The sequence below is a fragment of the Boleophthalmus pectinirostris genome, unplaced genomic scaffold, assembly GCF_026225935.1.
Source record: "Boleophthalmus pectinirostris isolate CB_2022bp ecotype Guang Dong unplaced genomic scaffold, ASM2622593v1 HiC_scaffold_22, whole genome shotgun sequence".
Taxonomy (NCBI): domain Eukaryota; kingdom Metazoa; phylum Chordata; class Actinopteri; order Gobiiformes; family Gobiidae; genus Boleophthalmus; species Boleophthalmus pectinirostris.
In genome coordinates, this window is record NW_026571190.1 from 9185579 (window position 1) to 9210611 (window position 25033).

At 38.9% G+C, this 25033-nt stretch overlaps 1 protein-coding gene, 1 long non-coding RNA gene and 1 pseudogene across 2 annotated transcripts in view; 2 read left to right on the plus strand and 1 right to left on the minus strand.

The window, feature by feature from the left end:
• Nucleotides 1-2824: 2824 nt before the first annotated feature.
• Nucleotides 2825-6471, plus strand: LOC129410418 (uncharacterized). Its single transcript, XR_008632854.1, has 3 exons — nt 2825-2997; nt 4608-4644; nt 4721-6471. It is a non-coding gene; the product is annotated as an uncharacterized LOC129410418 (long non-coding RNA).
• Nucleotides 6472-10363: 3892 nt separating this feature from the next.
• LOC129410309 (B-cell receptor CD22-like) lies at nt 10364-18686 on the plus strand (annotated as a pseudogene).
• Nucleotides 18687-19208: 522 nt separating this feature from the next.
• The window catches only part of gatb (glutamyl-tRNA(Gln) amidotransferase, subunit B), a 32731-nt gene continuing 26906 nt past the window's right edge, over nt 19209-25033 (minus strand). The window contains exons 11-13 of the mRNA XM_020932982.2: nt 22389-22467; nt 22162-22296; nt 19209-20756 (exon numbers count right to left, since the gene is read on the minus strand). Of these exons, the coding sequence (XP_020788641.2) occupies nt 20631-20756; nt 22162-22296; nt 22389-22467 (340 nt within the window). The 3' untranslated portion in view covers nt 19209-20630. The remainder of the gene's footprint in view (nt 20757-22161; nt 22297-22388; nt 22468-25033) is intronic.

Here is a 25033-nt window from a genome sequence, read left to right on the forward strand (position 1 = left end):
GGAATCGTTGCCAACACAGAATGTATGGCTTCGTCTACATCCATCTTAACCACTTTGTTTACTGTTGTGCTGTATCACAAAAGGGACCCAGACAGGTGTTTGAGTTTGACTCCATGGCTTCACAATCTTCGCTGATTAGCCGGTGCGCGGTCTACATCTTCCGGGGTTCTTGCAGTCTCTCTAGTGTATTCTGATTCCTGACCTAGTCGCTGGAGAGAAATGAAATTGAGTGGAGGCACTAGGTGGCACCAGCCTGGCTAGGAGTGACTAGGCACAAAAAGCAAAGATAGAAATAGAGTGCCAAAAATGAAGCTGAAACTAATAAAACATGTTACAGTTTTTCTCCGTTGGTTTGGCTTATTTCTTGAAACAGAAATGACATTCTTAAAACTGCAGCATCATTTGGCCATTACAGCTCACAGGCAAAAGCTCATATCTCTCCCAAAACTGTTTATACATGCTTCAAAACTAGATTTCTTTCCCATATAAAGAGTCACAGCATCAAAATGGCAAAGATCCTTCTCAGTTGCTTTGACTCTTTTGCATTCACTTAGTGCTTTTGTCAAAATAACCTGGATGGTTCAGCATAGCACCATGGATTACCTTCAGAAGCTCATCTCTCTCCCAAAACACTTTACCCATGTGTCAGAACTAAACTCCTTTCTCATAGAAATAGTCAGTGGCCCCAAAATGCATCATCCCTTTGGCCTCGTGTCAGCACTGCAGCTCAAAATGCCTCGATGTTTTGTCACTATGGCAGAGGTCGAACGAACACAATACAGTTATGGATAAAACTGAAAAAAGGATTTCACAGTAAGAGTGAAAGTTTGACACCAGACACACTGCTCTCACACTGCCAAGGAAAGTCTAACCATTTTATTCACACACTTAAAGTCACATAAAAAGAAAATGTATACAGTATTCTGTACATCTATCAATTATAAACACACAAAAAAAAACCCCAAACCATTATATCTAGCCTACAGTGCTGTAAGTAAAGTTTCACAACTACAATAGCACTTTCATTGCTGTCGTCACCCTCCCTCTCCTTCATCCTCCTTCTCTTCTTCTTGCTTGAACAGAAAGTTACACAAGGCTAAAGGGAGCCAAAGCAGTCAGTTAGTCTTAACCTTCATCTCAGCTCCATTTCTTGCTGCTCGCTCTGTCTGTAGCTGTGAATGTTTTAATCTAAACATGCAGAGAACGCTGATATTTGCAATTTATCCACGGGATAACGTTACGTCTGATGTTAGCTAACTAAGATATAGGTGCAATTTCCCATTCAGAGGAGGTATTTCTACACAATATTACACAGCAGTGTTCGGTTCCCAAATTCAATATGTCAAGACAAGACATTTTTACAATACATTTTAATTAACCCACCTGTTGATCGCTGTTGTAGCTCCTTGTTGTGCTATTACTCCAGTTTTACCCTCTGCTACATATTTAAGCATGTGCAGTCTGGATCGTGATTAATGTTTCTTCTGCCCGATAAATAATGTCTGTGAATTGATAACGTATTTTTGACAGTAAAGTCCCATCTGTGAATGTGTATTCGTACTGATGAAAGCATAATCGTAAATTGATCATGTCGTGATTGCAATTCTTGACGTCGTAACTTTTCAGTTCGTATTCTGATGGATAAAATACACACAATATATTTTATGTATGACTGGACTCATTCGAGAGTTTACGAGTTTACTTTTACTACAGCCAAATATGCACAGATTTCCCAAATACACACGGATTCTATGGACACAAATATTTCTGAAAGCTTTCTTACTCCATAGTTATGATGCAGCAGTAAAAAAGACAGACGGAATTACATAGACCATGATCCTTTGCTCCATTTCAGTGCAAACTACAAGAACAAATAACAGTTCTAAGCACTTTTAAGTCTTAGTTCTTTGGATTAAGTCTTGTCCAAAAAATATCGCAATAAATATTGTACCATGAGATGTATATCATGAAAATATCGTAGAGAGAGATTTGGATATTGTTACATTCCTAATCGTGAGCCTCCCCACGATATCGCAATAAATATTGTACCGTGAGGTTCATACCATGACGATATCGTATCGTGAGACTTGGATCTTTACTACCCTACTTTACTTTTCAGTCCTGTTAAAAGATGTAGTGGAATAGAAAGTACAAATACATGCTCTCAATTGTAATGAAATGTAATGTACTTAAGTATTGTACTTTGTCTGCCAACCAATATCTGTGTAATCCATCGTTTGTCCAGGTAGGCAACAGACCAAAACACTAAACTAGGGTGACCAAACGTCCGTTTTTCCCCGGACATGTCAGTTTTTTGCGTCCTGTCCGGGGCGTCCGGGGTTTAATTTCATAAAGCGATGTAAATGTCCGGGTTTTCATTACCGTTCATTAGGCCATTATATTGAGCGTCTCTCGTAGCTCTCTGTAACTCAGAAGGAGCAAGCAGACACAAACAGTTGGTCAGTCTGCAACATGCCGAAGCACAAATGCACTTTTAACAGTGACTTGGACAAGAAATTCTCATTTCCGTTCCGGTCGGGACAAGTCAGAGGCCATGTACACAGGTTGCGAGGTGACAGTAGCTCAATGTCAAGGCCCCAACCCCCACCCCCAGTAAGGTGTCTGGGTTTTCACAAACAGAAATATGGTCACCCTACACTAAACACTTTTCAGAGGAAATACAAGAAGCAGATTATTACACAAAGTGAGTTACAATGTTACTTCCGAACTTACCATTTTGTGGCTTTGATTATCTGGAAGATGAATGCAATTTTAATGGTAAATAAAGAAGTTTGGCCAGTCACTTAGAGGAAGTCACTGTTACTACACTCAGAGCTCCAGCTTCTTCAAAACTCAAGTCTATGTCAGTGGTATAATTCAGGATGAATGTATTTTAGCAAGCCCTTTTCTTTATTTCATTTTACGTGTTGTAATTGTGGATTCTGCTCTTTGGAAATATGTTTATTCACATCTTACTAATCTTAATGCTGTGTTCAGGTGAGTCAAGATTTTTTAAGCTCTCATCTTTTTCAACCAAGACTTGTTGATTTATTAAGAGTCTGAAATAATAAGCTATCTCCCCTCGTAACTGTCTGCTTTACTCATCACCTGGTCCCTGTTGACCAGATTTTGTATTCACCCTGTGTGTCTGTGTGTCTGTGTGTGTCTGTCTGTCCACCCGCGATAATTCCACCATTTATGGTCACCAAATTTGGTACATGGGTCAAACCCCCGTGCCTGATGCCTCAAAAAAGTTTGGTGACCATCCGAGGTCATTTGAGGTCACACGGGTCAATCGAAAGGTCACACCATTATAAAGGACAGGCAATTTCGGCAATTTCTGAACCATCTGCGGCCTAAAAATATTAACCTAACCTAATATTAATCTAAAATATTCACCCAATCATCACACAATCATCATTTTGGTCATAACTCTGTGAAGGATCAAGCGAGAGCAAAGGGAATGTTCTCAAAATCCCAGAAAACTTATTATCAATTTATAATTCTATGCATTTATAAAGTAAAATGTGAATAGTTTTTGAGATAATCATTAATTATAACAGTTCCTCTTTCAGTGTATGCCATTAAAATTCGAATCTGGGGCAGATTTTTTACATTCAAATAGCTCTTATTCAGAAACTAGAGGAACTATTGAAATAAGTAAGGTATCAGAATGTAGTTAACACTCCAACAGGGTAAAGTTAAACCTGTGATATTCTTTCAAGTTGTTGACAAAAATTTTTAAAACTCATGTCGGTAACGGAGGGAATGAAATATGCAGCACTTTTTGGGCAATAAATATAAACAGTGATAACTCTTGGTTCTCACTTACATATCCTTAACAAACTGGTTTGAATATTTGCTTCATATAGTTTTCTACCATATGGTACAAAATTAGGTTGAAAAACTCTTACTTTTTGACTCATGAGATTTTTTATTAAGAAAGGTCATGGTAACAGAGGGAAAAGTAACGGAGGGAAAATTGTTCAAGCAAGTAGAAGGTGCAGGATTTTGCATCATTTGTCGCTTTTTTCTTCTGAATACTTTAATATTACTTCAAAATGAAAGGTAACTTTTTCTATAAAATATGTCAGTCCTTCCAAGCAAATTTTTATCATTTTAAATATATTTTTTTTGAAAAATCATATACCTTCATCAACAGTTCAAAGATCGAATAACACAAGATATGATGAAATACATCAGTTTATTTACATAATTTGCAGGTCTTTGAAATTTGGGAAATATTTTTTGTTCCATGTTTCATACATGGTCTGTTTAAAACATATATAACTTTAGAACCAAAAATGGTACAGAAAAAAGGTAAACAGTTTCATAAACTAGAGTACATATGTATCTGTTCAATACATTTTTATATCAGACGCATTAACTTGAATTTTTGGACTTGCTGTTTACTTCTGCTTGACCGGGCCCAGAGATAACATTTCCCCACAAGGACAGTTAAGTCGTTTGACATTTAAACACTGAACTTCAGGAGTGTACACTATTGCTTTTCTCTGTAGACTACTTCCCCTTAAATTTCACCTTAATAACTTCATGAACTTAATAACAAACACATTTTATACAACTACCCCACCGCTCTTTTTCAGGTGTTTCAACAAACGCCAAAGTCCCCAAGACGTACAGGTAAAATCTAATCTAACACATTTTTGCCTCGGTGGAGATTAAACAAACCTAAAAGTGAATGTGACAATGTGTCCAGGTTTAAACCACAGAAGAAGAAACCATCCATTATGGGGAGCTTGACTTTTCTCATGTGACTCCTAAACACGTCCCCAGTGCAGAAGAAGAGGAAACTGTCTACTCCCAGGTTCAGGGTTCAAAGCCTGTAGAGACCAGCGGACAAGATGAAGATGATTCTCAAAGCCTTTATGCCAATGTAAAGAAAGTTAACTCAGGACAATCATATTCAGCTCAAAATTAGTGCTGCTACACTGCCATCTGCTGGTGTGATCATGACAGACTACAGCATGACATCCTCATATTTACTCATACCAGTGTTTTTTAAAGGTAGACTTATATAAAACTTTATATAACTTACTTACTGTACTGGAGGGTACATCATCTGTTATTCACCATCAAAATGTTAGTGTGTAGCCTGGAATGTTCCACAGTTGGACATTAAACTTATCTTTTCTTTATCTAGGCATTTTTATTGCACTTGCTTTTTGAATTCTGTAAATAATATATGTACTGTTTAATCATGTAGAATATAATGTGATATTGAACCCACTGAACAAATGTAACAGCCTGAATTGAGCGTGGTGTTTCTTCCTTACTTTTCTGAATGTTAGGACCTTTCTGCTTTGTGGAGTTGACTATTTTTTTAAGTGCATTATTTGGGTTTTAGATTGATTTATGGCCAGCCTCCACCAACAGCACCACTTGTGTTTATCAATATCAATAGCATAGAGCAAAATGCCCACTGTCCATGTGCACCTAACTTTGTTTTCAAAAGCCATGTCATTTATGAAGACCCAGAACAGGCTTGGGGACAAAACATGCCATTGTTTTACACCAGTAGGTATGTGGAACCACTCGGTCTGTAGATCATTCACTTGAACACATTCCATACATCCTGCATAGAGGGATTTTAATGCATGGTATGATACATCAGCTGTGTGTGCAAATGTAAACACCTGAAAAGTGTTTGCACCAGAAGAAATGTGAATGCTGCTCTGAATGCTCCATTATCATTATCAGAGTGAAAAGTAAATGAAGGGAAATGTCTCTTTTTTTAAAACTTCCCGGGTATGTGTAAATGGGGCCAGAGATGGTGCCGTCACAGATAACTGAATAGAAATTTAGGCCTGTGTTTACACGTACATGGGTATTTTTAAAAACTGAGACATTTCTGTTTGTTTGTTCCCATCTTTTTCACGCAAACGGTGAATTTGCCTCTGAAAACAAATTTCTCTAAAAACTGAGGTGGAGATTCTGGAAAACTATGGTTTGGCGTTTGCGTGTAAAGTGAGATAAACAGAGTTTTAGGAGCTGGTGCGCCAAAAGTGTGATCTGTGTTTACCTTTTGCTCTGATGATGATGATGATGAAACATTCAGAGCAGCAGTCAAATTTCTTCTGAGGCAAACACTTTTCATGTGTTTGCTTTTGCACACACAGCTGATGGATCGTATCCATGACCAGAGACCAATGAGGCTCGGAGGTCAGCAATTTTACCACCACTTCACGCTCAGTAATGCACATTTTTCAAAGTATTTTTGAGTAATATTTACAACTGTAATGAAATAAATGCTACAGGTTGGAATCTAATCCAGGTGCCGCCCAGAGGCTTGACGTAGTTATGATGGCGCTCGGTGGCGTATTTATGTGGGTTGTGTGATGTATTCTGTTATAAAGTTTGCTTTTATTGTGAAACCCCGAACTGGAAGTTCTAACATGACTCTGTAAGATGTATATAGCAGAGAGACAAATAAAAGAAGAGGAATGTTGAGTAGCTCTAAGTGTGTTGCTTGAAAACCTACGCATAAAACTACAACAGGTTGAAACTTTTTTGAAAACGATGCTGTGTGCACAATGTTATTTTGGAAAATGGAGAGAGGGAAATATTCATTTCTCAACATACCCAGTTATGTGTAAACCTGAAAATCTAGAAAATGGCTTGAATTCTGTCAGGATTCCTGTTTTTTCCCTCCCACTACTCACCTGCAGTCCATTGGTATTCAACCTTCAACCTCTCCAGTACAAAGAACTGGCACAAGCATCCGTACGCTGCCAGAACGTCAGTTTATCCTCTGCGGTATATACTGTTTGGCCCAGGTTGTGTCTCTAGATTTTTTTTTTTGCCTTTTCCTAAGTAACTCAGTTTGTTTGTTCATGTTTTGGACATTACCTGTGTAACCCGGGTGGTTAGCAGGGACACCTGTGTGTCGCTGTGCGTGGCTCCCTGCGTCACTGATTAGCGATTAGAAAAGAGTGCGCACGCGGCTCGTAGATGTACATGGTGCATGTAAGTAGCAAAGCTGTTTATTCTGAGAATGTCCGCTGTTAAAAACTTGCCTTAATGTGATGTTTGTGGAATCCAGGTTCAAGGTGCTGAGTGGAGTTGGTGGTGATGGCGACCGCTCCGAACATGCTCCGAGCACCATGTAGAGTGCCCCCTTCCTCCTTCTAAACTTTCGGTAAATTCCTTTTTGTTGTATACCTGGGGTGGTGGTCGCTAAGGCCGACCTGAAGCTAATTTATTGTTCCCTGCGCAACAGATTGCAACTGCGGCTTTATTCTTGCTTTTTATTCCTTATCCTTGCTCTTAGTGTTGATTTTTATTTGAATGTTGTGAGACAATAGCTGAGATCTTAGAGAGGAAGTGCAATATGGCCAAGTTCTTAATGCAATGCAAGGTTAGACCTCAGGGTTAGCACAAGTCACTTTAACCCAGGAAGGCACAAGCACTTTTCACCATCTGGAACTCTATGCACTTTAAATTAAAGTCTACCTCAAATACCTTTGCACACACACTTATCACTTAGCACAGCATTCATGTTTACATAGCACTAGCACTTTAACTTACTGTAATTTACAAGGGTTGATTTGTTAGTTGTGAACCTAAAAGAGAATGAAATACTCTTTAAATGTTTAGAATATCAAATAAAGATTTGTAACTTTTTATACCACATCGTTCTTGTCCTTTTTTATGCCAAAATTATGAGTAGTTTAATAAGGGGGTCACTCGGTCACACCTGCATTCACTGAAAAAAAAAGGTTGCTGGATTTGCATAAAAAAGTTATGGAAAGCGGTTGCATGCAATAAAATAATGTTTAGGCTTTGAAACTTATTTCGATCCCCTCTACACATATTTTTCTCAGAACATGAATGTCACTTTTTCATGTTGATGAAATTTGATCAAATCATGCTGAATATGCAGATTTATCTTATGTTACCTTATCGTGGAATGTATAAGTATGTATAATTTAATTTAATTGATCTAATTCTGTAAAATAAAAATAAAAAACTGTCTTAAGTTTTCCACAGTTCTATATTGTCTTAAACAGAATCAAACACACAAAGAGCACAAGTACAGAGATACACAGTTTGGAGCTGGACGGTGTGAAGATTTATTCCAGTGAAGAAGCTCTGGTCTCTGCCTGTGGACACAGAATAACACATGATTACTTTACTTTATGATGATCTACTCTGTTCTACATATTTAAATACATTCAAAATACCTATAACAGACCAGAACAGACTCACAAGAACATCAGAACTGTATCTGCAGAAACAAAACTCACCGTGTGCTGCTTTTCTTCCTCTAAACGCAGTAACAGGGAGGGCATCTGGTATAAAGTCTCCTAGTGCCACATCACCCTGTAGAAACACGATAACTGTTTCAACAAGAAGTTCATTTTGAAAAATGTGTTTAAAATCATTTTAGTTGAGTTACTTACTTTGTTCATCTGTGGTCTGTGTTTTGTTGGTTCTCAAACATCTTCCATTTTTCTGAAACATCAACTATAACATTCATGAACTTCCCCACAGCTCAGCAGAGCTCTGGACGTCACTCTTTGTAGACGACTCTGGATCAAACACATTCAAATCTGAGTACAACTGTCACACTCTTGTAGATGGACAGTCAAATACAATTTGTTTCATGGAAACAGTCCTGACATTAACTCTAATTTCAAATAAAACACCACAAACATGTTTTAACAATGACGACATTCTAGTCCAGAGAAGCACATCAAATCTTTGAAAAGTCTTACCTCCAGATCAGCTCTCATAATCCTCCTGCTCCACACTGTGTGTCCTCTGCTCCTCTGACTGTCCTGTGTCCTGCTGCATTTGAACTTTTCCCTCCAAAAGTTTTGGGGAGGAGAATTTCAAAGGGAGGAGCCTCACCAGAAATTAACCTGATTAAAACATGCAGGTCTGACATTGGCCACAATCAAGTGACCTTTGTAAGATTTACATTTTGTTTAACCAGTCCCTGCAATTTGGTCATGATGTATGTAATACGCCGCTAACGGGGCTAACTGGTATATTAAGCTTTTCTCAAATCCTGTAGGAAGAAGGGCAATAACGTCTTTTCCCTTGATAAAATTCACCAAACATTCTCTTTTTTTCGGCTTTAAACCCTCGATCTCAGGAATTGTTGCCAACACAGAATATCTGTCTTCGTCTACATCCATCTCTCCCGCTTTGTTTACTGTTGTGTTGTACCACAAAAGGGACCCAGACAGGTGCCTGAGTTTGACGTCATGGCTTCACAGCTCTTCGCTGACTGGCCGGTACATGGTCAACAACTTCTGGGGTTTTTTCAAACCGTCTAGTGCAGGGGTGTCCAAACTTTTTTGATCAAGGGCCACATATCTAAACACAAATGAAGCAGAGGGCTGATCGAGGTTCGTAGACTGGTGCTCAATACAGTGAATAATTGAAATATGTGCATGTTTGACATGTTAGAATGAGCCATCAGTCTTTATTCATGTTAAGATCCTTAAAACCACACACTAAATATTAAATATTAGTTTTATCAAGGTAGATTTTCAATAAAAAAATAAAAAATTGCAGTAAAACGTTAATTTTTATTTGATGCGAGGTAATTTGGGCCAATTTACCTTGAAGCCTGAGGGCGAAGAAAAATTTGTCTGAGGGCCGCATACATCTTTGCACCGAAAAACAAGTGACAGAAATACCATCTTGCGTGCTGATAGTTTTCACCCTAAACCACTACTGTACAACATACCTTTTGGTCAGTTTCAACGACTAAAAAGAATATGCGATGACCCTGATGACTTTGACTCACAAGCTGATGAAATGTACAGTCGGTTCCAAACAAGGGGATACAGTATGAAAATACTTGACAGTGCCTTTACCGAGGTCAAATCAACAGACTGTAAAGATCTTTTTTGCAAGACAAAAACATCAAGCACCCCAAAGGACATTTCCTTCTATGCAATTTGGACACTTATTAGACACATAATTAAAAAGAACTGGAGGATTTTACAGAGCGACCCCACACTCCAACCTGCGTTTAATGACTTGCCTATGTTTTCCTTTAGGAGGGCACCAACCCTAAAAAACCAGCTGGTCCGAAGTTACCTCACCCCGACAAAAAGGGAGACATGGCTTTCAAAAAAAGACTGGAATGCATAAATGTGGAAACTGTAATCACTCTGGCAACGTCTTAAGATCCAACACCTTCACGGATGTATTCAGGAAAAAGATCTGCACACGCCAGCGCTTTGCCAACTGTAATAGTACCTACGTCATATACAGGCTCCAGTGTGAATGTGGATGTTTTTACATTGGACGTACTAAACGCAAGTTTAGAGAGAGATTGGCTGAACATAAATATGCCATCAGAATCAACAACGTACTTTACCCAATGGCAAAACACTACAAAGCTGCTGGCCATAGCACATCCAACTCCCTCAGGGGTATGATCATAGAGGTTATCCCCCAGGCTTCCCGAGGAAGAGACCAACTGAAATGTCTTTTTCAAAGAGAGACGTTCTGGATCCATACATTAAAGGCCATGGTCCTGAACTGAACTGAAGCCCCTCCCTATTTGAAGTATTTAAACTATTTGAACTGTGGCCACCATTATTGGGACCCATTAAGCCTCTTCGTGAATGATATGTCATGCCAATTGTCAAGAGAGGACAGGTTTGACAATTGGCCACCAAATACCCGGATATTTCTCATTACCTTTGTTATGAAATTTCTGCTTTCTTTTTCTTGATGATTGACTGAAACATTTTTTGAAGTGGTCTGTGTAATCTAAGGGATATATGTATTGTTTACTATTCTAGTTATTTATCTGTTGTGTTATGAATGGTATGTTGTCAATGCACTTGGATTCAACATGTAAATATTTCTGGAGATTTTGTTTGTCTTTTAACTATCACGTGTCTGGGGTCACGACCCCTATAAATGGTCACACCTGCTGCTCACTCAATCAGCTCTGATGAAGACTAAGTAGTCGAAATGCGCTGGCGTGACTATTAATAAATTCATCACAAATCAGAGTGCCTCTGCGATCCTTTTTTCCATCGTACAGAGAGATTTGGATATCGTTACATCCCTAATCGTGAGCCTCCCCTCCATATCATGAGCTTTCCCACGATATCTCAAAAAATATCGCACCGTGAGGTTCATACCGTGACGATATCGCATCATGAGACTTGGATATCGTTACACTCTTAGCTTTTACTTTTCAGTCCTGTTAAAAGATGTAGTGGAGTAGAAAGTACAAATACATATTGTCAATTGTAGTGAAAAAAAGTTAAAATGATCCACTGTAAAACGTACTTAAGTACAAGTTTTAGGTATCTGTACTTTACCTAAGTATTGTACTTTTACTTTTGTACTTTGTTACATTCCACCACTGCCAACCAATACCTGTGTAATCCCTCGTTTGTCCAGGTAGGCCCCAGACCAAAATACTAAACACTTTTCAGAGGAAATACAAGAAGCAGATTATTACACAAAGTGAGTTGCAGTGTTTTGTCTGAACTTTACCTTTCTGTGGCTTTGACTGTCTAGATCAGGAGTGTCAAACTCATTTTGGTCCGGGGGCCGTATTCAACCGACTTTGATCCAAAGGGGCCGGATCAGAAAACTCATGTCATATAAACCAAAAATAACAATAAGTTCAAATATTTGTGCAGAGAAACACAAATTTATTACAGAAATCTTTTTTTAATTGATGAACTCTTTCTTTTACAAAATATTATAATATTATGAACAACCTGAAACTTTAAGAAAAATGCAATTTCAACACAATGTTTTAACATGAACTTGTATGTAAACAGGAATAAGTCAATTTTTGTTGTAAAATCCTGTACTCGATGTCCACTTTTCTCATGTTGACATTTTTCTGATGAGGGTGTCACGGTCAACAGTCAAAACGATCGTCCTTTAAGAGCGTTTGGAAAGAGACAAATCTTCATTTGTGCTGCTCTGGTGGGAGGGGCCACGTACAGAGACGCTGGAGACGCTGCTCTGATAAACACCACAGAAAATTAACAAGATTTTAATAAAAAATAGAATTAAAATATTTTAGTAGAAAATCAGCCGAGGGCCAGATTAAAGGTCTTGGAGGGCCGCATCTGGCCCCCGGGCCGTATGTTTGACACCTGTGGTCTAGAAGATGAATACAATTTTAACGGTAAATACAGAAGTTGGGCCAGTCACTAAGAGGAAGTCACTGTTACTACACTCAGAGCTCCAGCTTGTTCAGAACTCAGGTCTATATTAGTGGTATAATTCAGGATAAACATATTTTAGCAAGCCCTTTTCTTAATTTTATTTTACCTATTATTAATGTTGTGGATTCTGCTCTTTGGAAATATGTTTATTCACATCTTATTAACCTTACTGCTGTGTTCAGGTGAGTCAAGATTTTTTAAATTCTCATCTTTTTCAACCAAGACTTGTTAATTTATTAAGAGTCTGATGTATTGTCATTATTAGAGTCTGATCTACTGTCATTATAAGAGTCTGATCTACTGTCATTATAAGAGTCTGATCTACTGTCATTATAAGAGTCTGATCTACTGTCATTATAAGAGTCTGATCTACTGTCATTATAAGAGTCTGATCTACTGTCATTATAAGAGTCTGATCTAGTCTAAAGTCTGATCTACTGTCATTATAAGAGTCTGATCTACTGTCATTATAAGAGTCTGATCTACTCACATTATAAGAGTCTGATCTACTGTCATTATAAGAGTTTGAACTAATAAGCTATCTCCCCTCGTAACTGTCTGCTTTACTCATCACCTGGTCCCTGTTGACCAGGTTTTGTATTCACCCTGTGTGTCTGTGTGTCTGTCCACCAACAATAATTCCACCATTTATGCACCGATTGTCACCAAATTTGGTACGTGGGTCAAACCCCCATGCCTGATGCCTCAAAAAAAGTCTGGTGACCATCTGAGGTAATTTGACGTCACACGGGTCAATCGAAAGGTCACACCATTATAAAGGACAGGCAATTTCTGAACCATCTGCGGGCTAAAATATTCACCCAATCATCACACAATCTTCACTTTGGTCATAACTTCTGTGAAGGATCAAGCGAGAGCAAAGGGAATGTTCTCAAAATCTCAGAAAACTTATTATCAATTTATAATTCTATGCATTTGTAATAGTAAAATGTGAATAGTTTTTGAGATAATCATTAATTATAACAGTTCCTCTTTCAGTGTATGCCATTAAAATTAGAATCTGAACGAAAATAATTTTAATTTCTTCTTTTTCTGGTGATACAACACACTGATCTACTGTCACACAACTAACATATACAGAACTCATGAAAAATGATATTTTGGTTACACACTAGTAAACACAGACATTCTCATGTGTGACCAATATCACACAAATGTTCATGGACACTGTACAGATACACACACTGCATTGTGTACTCCATTCCCACGTCAAAGCTGAAGCATATCTCAACAAAGGGAACTTGCTATTATGTAAAAAAAATCCAGGTGGAATAAATACAAAAGTCCTCTTAAAAGGTCATGAATTTTATGGTGATTATTTTTTGTTTGTGGGTTTGGAAAACAAACTAGTCCTGACTCTTCCCAGAATGGTTGATTTGACTGAAAATAAGAAGATTGCAGCCTGCCACTCATGTTTCACACGCACATGAGCTGGGTACTTCCCTTTTATCAGAAGAAATTCATTAAGAATAAGTACAAGAGTCCACACATAGGCCCCCTGATTCTTAAGAGGATTTATTAAAGTGTGTATGACAGGTTTTGATGATTCTCTAATGTTGACTTTATTTGAAGGGATAATCACTGTAGTAAATATAAATTATATTTTTTTACACTAATCAAAAAGCAATTTATGAAGAAAAGTTGAATTGAATTATATGTTGAATTACAGGAAATAGAGAATTCTAAAAAGATACTGATGACATCAAACTGGGAGAATTCTGTCCAATAGTTTGGCATAATTTACACACATAATAACATGACAACAATGATTATTTGGTGAACAACTGTGTACTTCTGCATATTCTCTACTGTAACTTTAACCCTGTGTATGTTTTACAGGTGCTGATTGTTGTGATCCACCAAATCATCTGTCCATTACAACCCCGAGTCCAATGGAGGCTCTGAGTGGCTCCTGTCTGTGGATCCCATGCACCTATAACATTTTACCTTAAAAATGAAGACATAAACACAAACAACCCTGTCACTGGCATTTGGTTGAAACATGACTTTGGATTTGGTGGAGATTTAAACAAAGCATTTTCAGTGAGTGGAAACCCCAGTAAGTCTCATCCTATGAACATCACTGGGAACCTGAAAAACAAAGACTGCACCACAATGTTTCATAATTTAAACCAAAACCATGATGACAAATATTACTTCAGAGTACAGAACAGTGGTTTTAATGCTACAGCTGTTTGTGACTTTCTTCAGATAACAGTTAGAGGTAAGACACTTCCTATTATTCAAGAGTTAATGATGAAAACACACATGCACACACTCACATGCTAAAATACATCGCTACAGATCCATGAGTACAGTGGTCCCTCGTTTATCAGGGGGGTTATGTTCTAAAAAAAACCCGCGATAGGTGAAATCCGTGAAGTAGCCAACTTCATATTTTACAATTATTCTGTTTTAAGGCTGTAAAACCCCTCACCACACACTTTATACACTTTTCTCAGACAGGACAGTTAACTCTTTTTGTATTCTTCTTAAAACTTACTGCTGCTGTCGTCCTTATGTTATTTTCTTCCTTCTTTATGTAATGAACTGATGATTCATTTATTCCGTAATGGAGCCCGACAGCGCAGGGTCCTGCACGAGTCCATTTTTGGAGACCCCCACCCGCACAGTACAGCACTGCACCCGCCCATTAACCCGAAATTATACCAAACTTTTGCACTGCATTCACCATGGACTGAACCAAGTCTAAACCAGGACTAACCCAGGACTAAACCTGAACTCGGACTCACTGTTAGGATGGGCTCAGAGGTGACCGCAGGAGAAAGGACCGGCACAGAGCTCTGCACCTCATGGAGGTAAGCGCGGCGATCAGCCCAGTCGCGCTTTGCATACACCCTGCTCTGAGGGCTTGGGGTTTTCTCTCTAAAGTCCAAGATTAATCCTGGTTTAGTCCTGACCTGCCCGTGTGTAATTACTACCAGCCCGTAAAATTTTAGCACATTAGAACCCGCCAGTTTCAACAACTATTTGCCCGTACTCGTGCAGGACTTTGCTACAGCTATGTAACTTCTACCTTCCTTCAGCATGTCCAGAAGTCCAACTTTTTGTGCGATGGCTAGTATCTTCCTCTGCCTTTTGGGTGTGACCACAGGAGCCTTTGTCAGTGTAGAACGTTTTGTCGACATTGTGGGTTTTGTCAGGGAGAAAACTTGCAAACATACAGCACTTCAGAATCACACTGCTAGCAAACATTTATGTAAATCTTGCAAGCTGAACACATTCTGTACTGTACAGGAAACACGGCACAGAGGAGACTGATTGACAATGGTCTCCTTAGCCAATCAGGACGCATGGCGAGGAATGTGCTGTCACTTCAGGGGTCAGATGATGCTTCCTTCCACACTAGTGGACAGGCCATAGATGATGACCAAGTCCAGAGTGTGTGTGGACTACCTGCTTTTGTAACATACACCTGCTATGGACTACACATGTTTGAATACTTGAATGGCATTCTCACTCTTCTAGACATGTTCAGTAAATAACCTCCACTTCCATGTGATGAGCATGAGCTTATGTTCTTAGTTTATTCTCTTTTTTTTGGGTTGTAATGTTGTTTCCCCAAATGTTGTTTCTCTTCCCAGACTCTCCCTGGAGCCCTACAATAAAAGTCTCTGGAAAACAGACAGAGACAGAGGTGGTGACTATAACCTGCTCAGCTGTCACTCCCTGTCCACTCACCCCTCCTCTCCTCACATGGAACCTCCACCAAGACACTGCCAACCTCACAGAGACCAACACAGACAGGACTGTGACAAATATCACTAAAATCACACAGAGCATCACTGTGACAGACGCCCATGATGGGCTGGTGATAAAGTGTAATGCATCATATCCTGTGAGCGGAGGATTCAAAATGTCCCACAGTAACTTCACTCTCAGTGTCTCATGTAAGTGAACCACGTCGATGGTTTGTTCTGGTGCTATGTTGTTAAAATGTATTAAACGTATCTGTGTGTCCTCAGATGGTCCTAAAAACACCTCTGTTGTGGTCAGTCCAGCTGGTCCACTGTCAGCAGGTCAGTCTGTGACTCTGAGCTGCTCCAGCAGAGCCAATCCTCCTGTCCACCACGTCACCTGGTTCAGACACAACTCACAGGGAGCAGTCAGTGTGAGCCAGGGACACACGTACACCTTCAACATCACTGAAGAGGGACAGTACTATTGTGTGGCCTCAAATACACTTGGACATGAATCATCTCCAGACATTACACTGAGTATTACAGGTATGTCACTATAAAGAGCACTATTATAATCACTGGAAACTGTTTGAAAGCTCACCAGGTGTTTGTGAACTTTACATTACATGAAAGAAAAATGTTACCTCAAATGTTTAATTACTCTTAATTAATTAATTAATTAATATTAATCTAACGGCTTTTATATAGCACCTTTCAAGACACCCAAAGCTTTTTACAGTTCATTGTTCTTTCACTCCACACTCAGTGGTGGCAAGCTACTTATGTAGCCACAGCTGCCCTGGGGCAGACTGACAGAGCAAGGCTGCCAATCTGCACCATGAGCCCTTCCAACCATCACAAACACACACACACTCCACTTTCATACTTGACAATGTAGGTGAAGTGTCTTGCCTAAGGACACAATAGCAGTTTTTATGACTGGCGCCTCACTTTGGCACCTGGAATTCCCAGTACTGACCATCAGGCTTTGACAAACCAGTACCAAGTGAATGCTGAAATTCATATTTGTCTCAAAAAAGAATGTGCAGATTCTGAAGTTTTTTCTCGTGAATTCACAGTTCAGTTTTCACATGTGATCTCAGTGAACAAGAGTGGAGCCTAAACACATCCTTGTGGGTCCATCCTAGAGATGCGCGGATGGGCTACTTTTTCATCCGCAACCGCATCGCAAAACTCATCATCCGCCTGCTATCCATTTGCAACCACAGTTTTTCAAAACAGCACCCGCCCACCATCCGCTCGGTCCCCTCCCATTTGCTCCGAGTTCAGAGTTTTTTATTTGAGTAGTGAATCCGCCACCCGCCCGAATTTAATTAAAATATTATTTTTCGGCACGTCATCCGCCCGACCCGCGGTTTAGCCGCAGAGTCCGCGGTTGTAACTGCAATCTGCGCATCTCTAGTCCATGCAGATTTTCATAATGACTCTGTGGAACTTGACACTGCTGTAGCTCAGGAGTTTGTCTGTTGTATTGGGACCAACACCAGTATCTGTGCATTCCTAACTGTGTTACTGCTTTTATAAGGTGCTCTGCCATGGGGGGCCATTCTTGGAGCAGTTGTTGGAGTTCTGATGCTCATCTGCTTGTGTCTGTTTGTCTGGTGAGTAACTTTATAACAATAATAATACTTGTACAGTTTTCTGTTTGTAGGATACTGGACTGTCATGTGCGATGTCACCTCTGAGTCCAAGCTTATTTCAGTTTTCTCTTTTCTTTTTAGCAATGACACATTTCAACACAATATGTGTTTATACATGTGTTTTATAAGGTCATTGTCACTTTGATCGATCAAAAATGAACACAGCTTTGTGTCAGAAAATAAAGATAGAAATTAGTTGAGCCTGTTGGACCTGGAAGTGACAGCAACTTCTGTGGAGAGCAGTTTTATTTTATGGATGCACTGGATTCTACAGTCAGATGGTGTGATACTTGGTAGGGGGCAAGAGACAGTGACTTTATGCATTTAAACTCTTTAAAATTATAATGTCACCTGAAGCACAGCAATACTGACGATTCATTATTGTTAAGATCTTAGAATGATTTGATTCTGTGGAATTGTCTGATGGGTCAAACATAAAGATAACATTTCCCCACAAGGACAGTTAAGTCTAGTTTGACGTTTAAACACTGAAATTCAGGAGTGTACACTACTGCTTTTCTCTGTAGAATACTTCCCCTTAAATTTCACCTTAATAACTTCATGAACTTAATAACAAACACATTTTATACAACTACCCCACCGCTCTTTTTCAGGTGTTTCAAAAAACGCCAGAGTCCCAAAGACAAAAACATACAGGTAAAATCTAATCTATCTAATGTAACCCATTTTTTTTGCTTCAGTGGAGATTAAACAAACCTAAAAATGAATGTGACAATGTGTCCAGGCTCAATCCACAGAAGAAGAAACCATCCATTATGGGGAGCTTGACTTTTCTCATGTGACTCCTAAACACGTCCCCAGTGCAGAAGAAGAGGAAACTGTCTACTCCCAGGTTCAGGGTTCAAAGCCTGTAGAGACCAGCGGACAAGATGAAGATGATTCTCAAAGCCTTTATGCCAATGTAAAGAAAGTTAACTCAGAACAATCATATTCAGCTCAAAATTAGTGCTGCTACACTGCCATCTGCTGGTGTGATCATGACAGACTACAGCATGACATCCTCATATTTACTCATATCAGTGTTTTTTAAAGGTGCACTTTATAACTTTTCTAGTGGAGGGTACATCATCTGTTATTCACCATTGAAAGGTTAGTGTGTAGCCTGGAATGTTCCACAGTTGGACATTAAACTTATCTTACATTTATATAATAATAGGTGTTTTTATTGCTCTTGCTATTTTGTGTTCTGTAAATAATGTATGTGCTGTTTAAATCATGTAGAATATAATGTGATATTGAACCCACTGAACAAATGTAACGGCTTTGCATTTCTTTTTTTTCTTAACTTTTCTTTGACTTCTTATTTACATTCATAAAGACAAAAAGCTGCAAGCCTGCAAAGAAAGTTCTGAGTTTTCACATGAGGCAGGGCTGGTTGTCCCTTACTGAGAGTGATAAAATAAAATAAAAGGAAACAAATAATAATTCAGACCTGTTGTGGTTTATAGTGCTCGACTGAATATTTAAAAATATGTTCCTGCAGCAGTGGTTAATCTCTATTTTCACAAGCACAGTGATGGGTACAATGTATTTTGTCCACAAGGGGGCGCTGTATGCCCACTCAAACGCCTGCCTGTGTTTGCTCGGGTTCTTTCAAATAACAATGTCTACAAATATTTGTATTTTAAATCTTTATTTTCTTACAACAAAGATAAAGACTTCTCTCTCTCTTTTTTTTAAATAAAAAAATTTTGAACCTCAAAATGTCAGTGAATACATGTGCCAAGGTGAGATGGTGAGATAATAATTGAGCAAACAGTCACCAAAAAGCTTTTACCTTGTGCATGGCCTATGGCAATTTCAAGGTCAGCTCCAGGTATGTGTTGCTAACCTATCCCTGTCCCCTGTCAAATATGGCTTTTGTGGGTCAGGTACTTGTGCAATTGTTAAGAAAACATTGTTTCAGTACTCATTCAATTAACTGATTAAAAGGCAGTTTATTTATTTTTCTTACATGAAAGTATGGAACACCTGTAAACAGCTGTCTGGACTGGGCGACTATCACGCCTGCTGTCTCCCATCATTGTTTAGGCCTGTCCCGTAATGACTATGGCAGCTACACAAAGTCAGAGACACACTAGGTGTAGCCTAATTATACGCTAATGTGTTTTAAAAAATCAATAGTGAAATCTCATTCTCTTCTGTTACAAGAAGACATTCAATTTACATGGAACATTAGAGCATCTTTGATGGTAATCTGCATACTTAATGTCGACGTAAGTGAGTAACAAATGTACTTACTGCTCCAAATGCACACAATATAAGCATATGGTGGTCGTATTTGATAATTCATACCACATCATTCATTATTTATTTATCCTCTGTTACTATTGCCATAAGTGACTGTAACCTTACTTAACAAATATGAGCCATAGGAGGGTCACACCAAATGATGGTCTTAAGATGTTATACTAATTAGACTACTGATTACTCTTAACCAGCCCCTTACCTTGAAGAGTAACCATCCATCACATCTACATCATCTGGTTGCAGATCAACTAAATGCAAACATGTTGAATAAAGACAACAACATGTGTATAGAGTTAAATATTCATAATTTAACATTTCTTTTAAAATATTAACAAAATGATCTTTTTCTTACACAACAACTAGGTTTGCATATTAACTGTATAAAAAAAAAGTCTCATGTCTCATTTCCCTTGATAAATGTTGTCACAAAACAGAAATCCAGCCATGTTGTTCTCCTCATCTTGTAAGGTGTAGCAGTTCTTTACAAATCCCCCTGGTGATAATACACTCAGGATAATATTCTAATCACATCCACAGTTTTGAATTCAAACTTTTTAGCTGCAGTAGATTTTCCACACTGTTCCAATCTGTATTCCAACACTAGCTCCCAAGTGGCTCTTTTCCACCGCTCAACCGTGGCCAAACCCTCCCTTACCAGCTCCCCTCTCCAGCCCCACAGAGGCGCATAGACTGCTGATCTGAACTGAAAATGAACACCAAAACCCCTCCTAGCTGCCCCTCTTTTGCAGCTATGGAGCCTAAATGCAGTTGAACGTGACACAGTGAGTTTATGAAGTCTTGTCCTGTAGAATGGCCCGCACCAGAACAGGGTCGGCTCGTCCTTTGGTCTCCTTCTGCACCAGACCCATCAGTTTGTTAAGCACTTTTTTGTTCCCATTTCGGATGGCATTGACCTAAGCAGGAAAGACACGGAGGATCATCAAGAGTGTAAAACCAGGTGTATGACTGTGTTTGAAATCAATTCAAAACTGAATTCAAATTAAAAAAACAAAACAAAAACCTATGCTTTGATTATGTGCTGTTTGCATAGGCGCCAATCCTATGGGTGGACTTGAAGAAACATAAATAAATCTGCGCCTCTGAGTGGTCGGGCAGTAATTTAAACATTTTGAGTCTGTCCTTTCCTGTCTCCTTTCAAGAAATTGTGAACATGAGGTTTGGCATTACAAGCGGCACAGTAATAGTTTTGAAATTAAAATGAACACTTTTGGTAGCCCTGTTATTCCCATGAAAATACTAACAATGTTTTCTGGGCATTTACAAATGAGTCACTCTTATAGCGAAAGATAGATGTGTATGAGTATGAGCATGAGTAAATACCATGTAATTACCTTATTTTCCGCACTATAGGGCGATCTGGATTATAAGGCACACTGTCATTGAATGCTCTATTTTCGAACTTTTTCACATACAAACTGCACCGGATTATAAGGCGCATTAAACGAAACACAACAGTTGGATGGGTCAGTCGGACTTTGTTTGGTGCGTTCACGGTGACTCTGGGCTTTGTTCAGTTGTGGCGTGTAGGGAGGGTGCTGTCTGGAAGTGGCACATTGCGCTAGCTTCTTCAGTTCCTTCCTCTGTTCGATTCCCCGTCCGCGTGGAGTGATGAGTGTGGCTGTGGGTGTTTTTCGCTGCACGGTCGCTGTCCGCTCCGTGCGTGTTTGCGGCTTTGTAGTTTACTGAAGTCGTGCTGGGACACCTGAGTAGATTCGTTTATAGGGCGCTCTGGATTGCGGGGGGCGCAGTCGTTTTTTGAAGGGGTTGAAGGCTTTTGAGCGTGCCCTATAGTCCGGAAAATACGGTAACACAATTTCTTTTCTTTCTTTTTTGCCTATTACCTCCCACTCTATTCCATGTAATTACTCTGATGTAAATTACTGTAACTGTGAACTTCTATCAGTAAAGTTACAAGAACAACAACAACAAAAAAAACAACAACACCCAGTTGGGATTTTTCACAAGCATTGTGATTAGATTTGAGATTTACATTTGGAGTTCAAATTAAATGTGTCAAAAGGAATTGACAAAAAGACTGAAATATGAACTGGCAAACTAATACTAGAATCACATTTTAAAACATGTTTGTAAAAGCAGTTTGTATGCAGAATAAGACTTTTGATAATAAGACTAAGATTTTTGTTGTGAAAATGATTGTTCGTCAAAAATTGCAGCTTTGCCAATTGCATCCATTCATACTGAGATTTCAATTTGACTGCAGTTAATCTTGCCGCCCTACCTCTAACCCTCCGCCTGTCTCCTCTTAAAGCTGCTTCAGTCGCCCTCCCCTCTCCTCACCTCCTCTGGGTGTGAGTCCACTATCTTCTGGCAGATGCTGTGTATTTTCTCGGTGTCACTAACGAGTCCCAAGTCCTTCTCCTCGATGATGTCCTGCGCCCTCCTTCCCGGTGACCCCCACATCTCCTGGAACACCTGAGCTCCACCGCGACACACACACACACACACGTTACACACAACCAAACCTATCTCGCTCGTGCAGGTTGACTATTACGGGACAGACTGACCTGCTTAGCGACCGAGGAGGAAATGTGCCCGTTTTCCTGAAGTTCCAGCAATTCGGCCAGCGCAGATGGAGAGATAGGGCTGAAATGAAGATGAAAAGATGGTTGGATTACCTTGAAGAAATGCTTTGTATAAAAGTACGAAGGAGACATTGTATTATCATTGTATTACAACATAAATCTGCATTCTAACAGTATTAATTTTAGCGCCCCCATCTGTATTAAATAAAATTCTCCGATATAATGTTACTTGTGTTGTCATCTGAAACCCAGCAATTAAAATTTATATTACTATTTAAAGCAATATTCACCTAAGACTACTTAATAAAAGAAACAAATCCAATGACTTCCGCGTTAGAAAACTATGCTGCCCAATGAGAACTAACCATGATCATTTTTTTCATTTGCAACAAAATGACTCTGCTCAATCCTACACATATTACCGATTAAAAAAATTAAATTGGGGAACAAAGTACAAAGCAGTTGGCGTATGCCAGTCGTAGTGAAAAGAGATATGGCATCTTGAAAAGAAGTGAGTAAAGATTGCTCAAACGTACACAAAACACTCCAAATACAACTTTGAGAGGATAAATAAGAAGAGGAAACAACTACACTACCATCAAAAGTTTTAGAGGCCGACACTTTTTCCAGGTTTTTACTGAAAATGATTCAGTTTATTGTGTCATTGCACTCTCACATGAAAGCATAGAACAAATAAGCAATTTGAGTTGAAGAAGAAATCATGGAAACGATTTATAGACCAAAATGTATTCTAAACTTTTGATTGATCAAAGTGTCCACTTCTTAGCAAATATAACAGCTGAACACACTCGTGGCTCGTACCATAGAAACCCTACCATAGAAATCAAACATTCTTCAGAAAGTTCTTCCCAAGTCTGTTGCAGAAGTTTCCATAAATGTGTGGCACTTGTAGGTTGCTTCACTCTTCTGTCCAGTTCATCCCAAACCAGCTCGATGGGGTTTAAGTCCGGACACTGTGCTGGACACTCCATGTTTTCAAACTTTACCATCTTGTTCTTTTTCCTGAGGGAGTTTTGACAGAGCTTGGACTCTGACTTTTTTTTAACCTCTGGCTGTTCAGTTCTTCCCTTTATAGCATTTCAGGCTCTTCATTGGACTTGTACGACCTGAATTGCAATAAATAACTGGAAAAATTAGGGTGTTCTAAAACTTCTGACGGGTGGAATATTCAGGGTAAAGCAATAACATCTCCATGGACACAAGCAGGTGGAGTGCTCTTCACCAGAAAAGTTATGTAGTACAACTTTATATAGATAGAAACTTTATGATAGCATAATGGATAACATTTGTTTGCAACTGAGTTGGAACACAGCTAAGAATGAAGAAAGTGTACAAGTAAAATCATTCAATTATACAGATGTGACTTTTGGTGTACTGAAAACATATTTCAATACAGTATACACAGTGTGTGGAGCCAATAAATCTGGCTAGTACTTTAGTGAGGCTGAGATCTATTAAGAAAAACATGGTCTTAATCAGCAAACCACTCAAACCTGAAAAGAAAAGTGGCTGTTTTAGCAAAGTTTCTTGTGTCATATGCCATTATAAGAATATATGAAACTTTTTGCTTTCTGCTGGTTTCTTAAAAGTAAAAGGAATAATGCTCTACATCAGACAAGCCAAATGTTGAAATGGCACATCTGTCAACTTAGGTCACCCTTAGACAGGCTGCACTTTATGGGTAGAGCTCTATCTGAATGCCACAATAAGTGAAATCTGGTGAAACTCCAATGACAGCATTGTGACAGTGTGAGGACATGGGGGTAAAATACAACTAAAGCAGGAATCTGGACTATCCACAAACCTATTTACTTATTTATTTACTTACTTACTTACACCAAACATGTCTAGTGCTTTCAAAATATGTATAGTTAGATTTTTCATGCATCAGCCTTAAATGTCCAGCATAGGCTAATATTTTGCGTTGGTCGATTTGCTGCTAAAAACATACACAAAAAGATTGATTTGAATACTTTAATATGAAGAGAAAACTGCAATTGCTAAATGTGATACACAGCTCTCTTAAGTGTTTGTGTAGAAAAGGGGCTGTGGGGTAGTTTGTAGTAAATTAAAATTACAGAATTGGTTCCTAATAATAATAATAATGATAAACAGCCATCGGTTGCTCTGGATTATAAACACCATCGGGATCGGTATTGGTATCGGTCATTAAAAAAAAACCCAAAAAACATATCAGTCGATCTCTAGATAAGATACAGCCAATGTTCACAATAACAACTTTTCTTACAAATACTAATTTACTGTTGTCCATTTAAATCAAGAGATGACACTCTCATTCATTTTAACTGACCCATGTGTGATGTTTTCAATACAGCAATTTTTACACACGTCTCTCCGGATTGATATGTCTTTTGTGCATAATCTGGCAGTCATCCACTCATCTATGGATCCAATAATGGTCTATTTCATGAGGTTTCAAACACCACTAGAGTCTGTGATATTTAGCATCGCAGCATGGCACAAACAGAAGCAGTAGGAGACGAGCTTTGCCATTTTCGGAGGCGCTGGTTAGATAGGGGTCTTCAGATTTTTTTGACACGTCAGTGTGAGGGGTGCCATGGCAACGTCACTTAGTCTCATAAAGT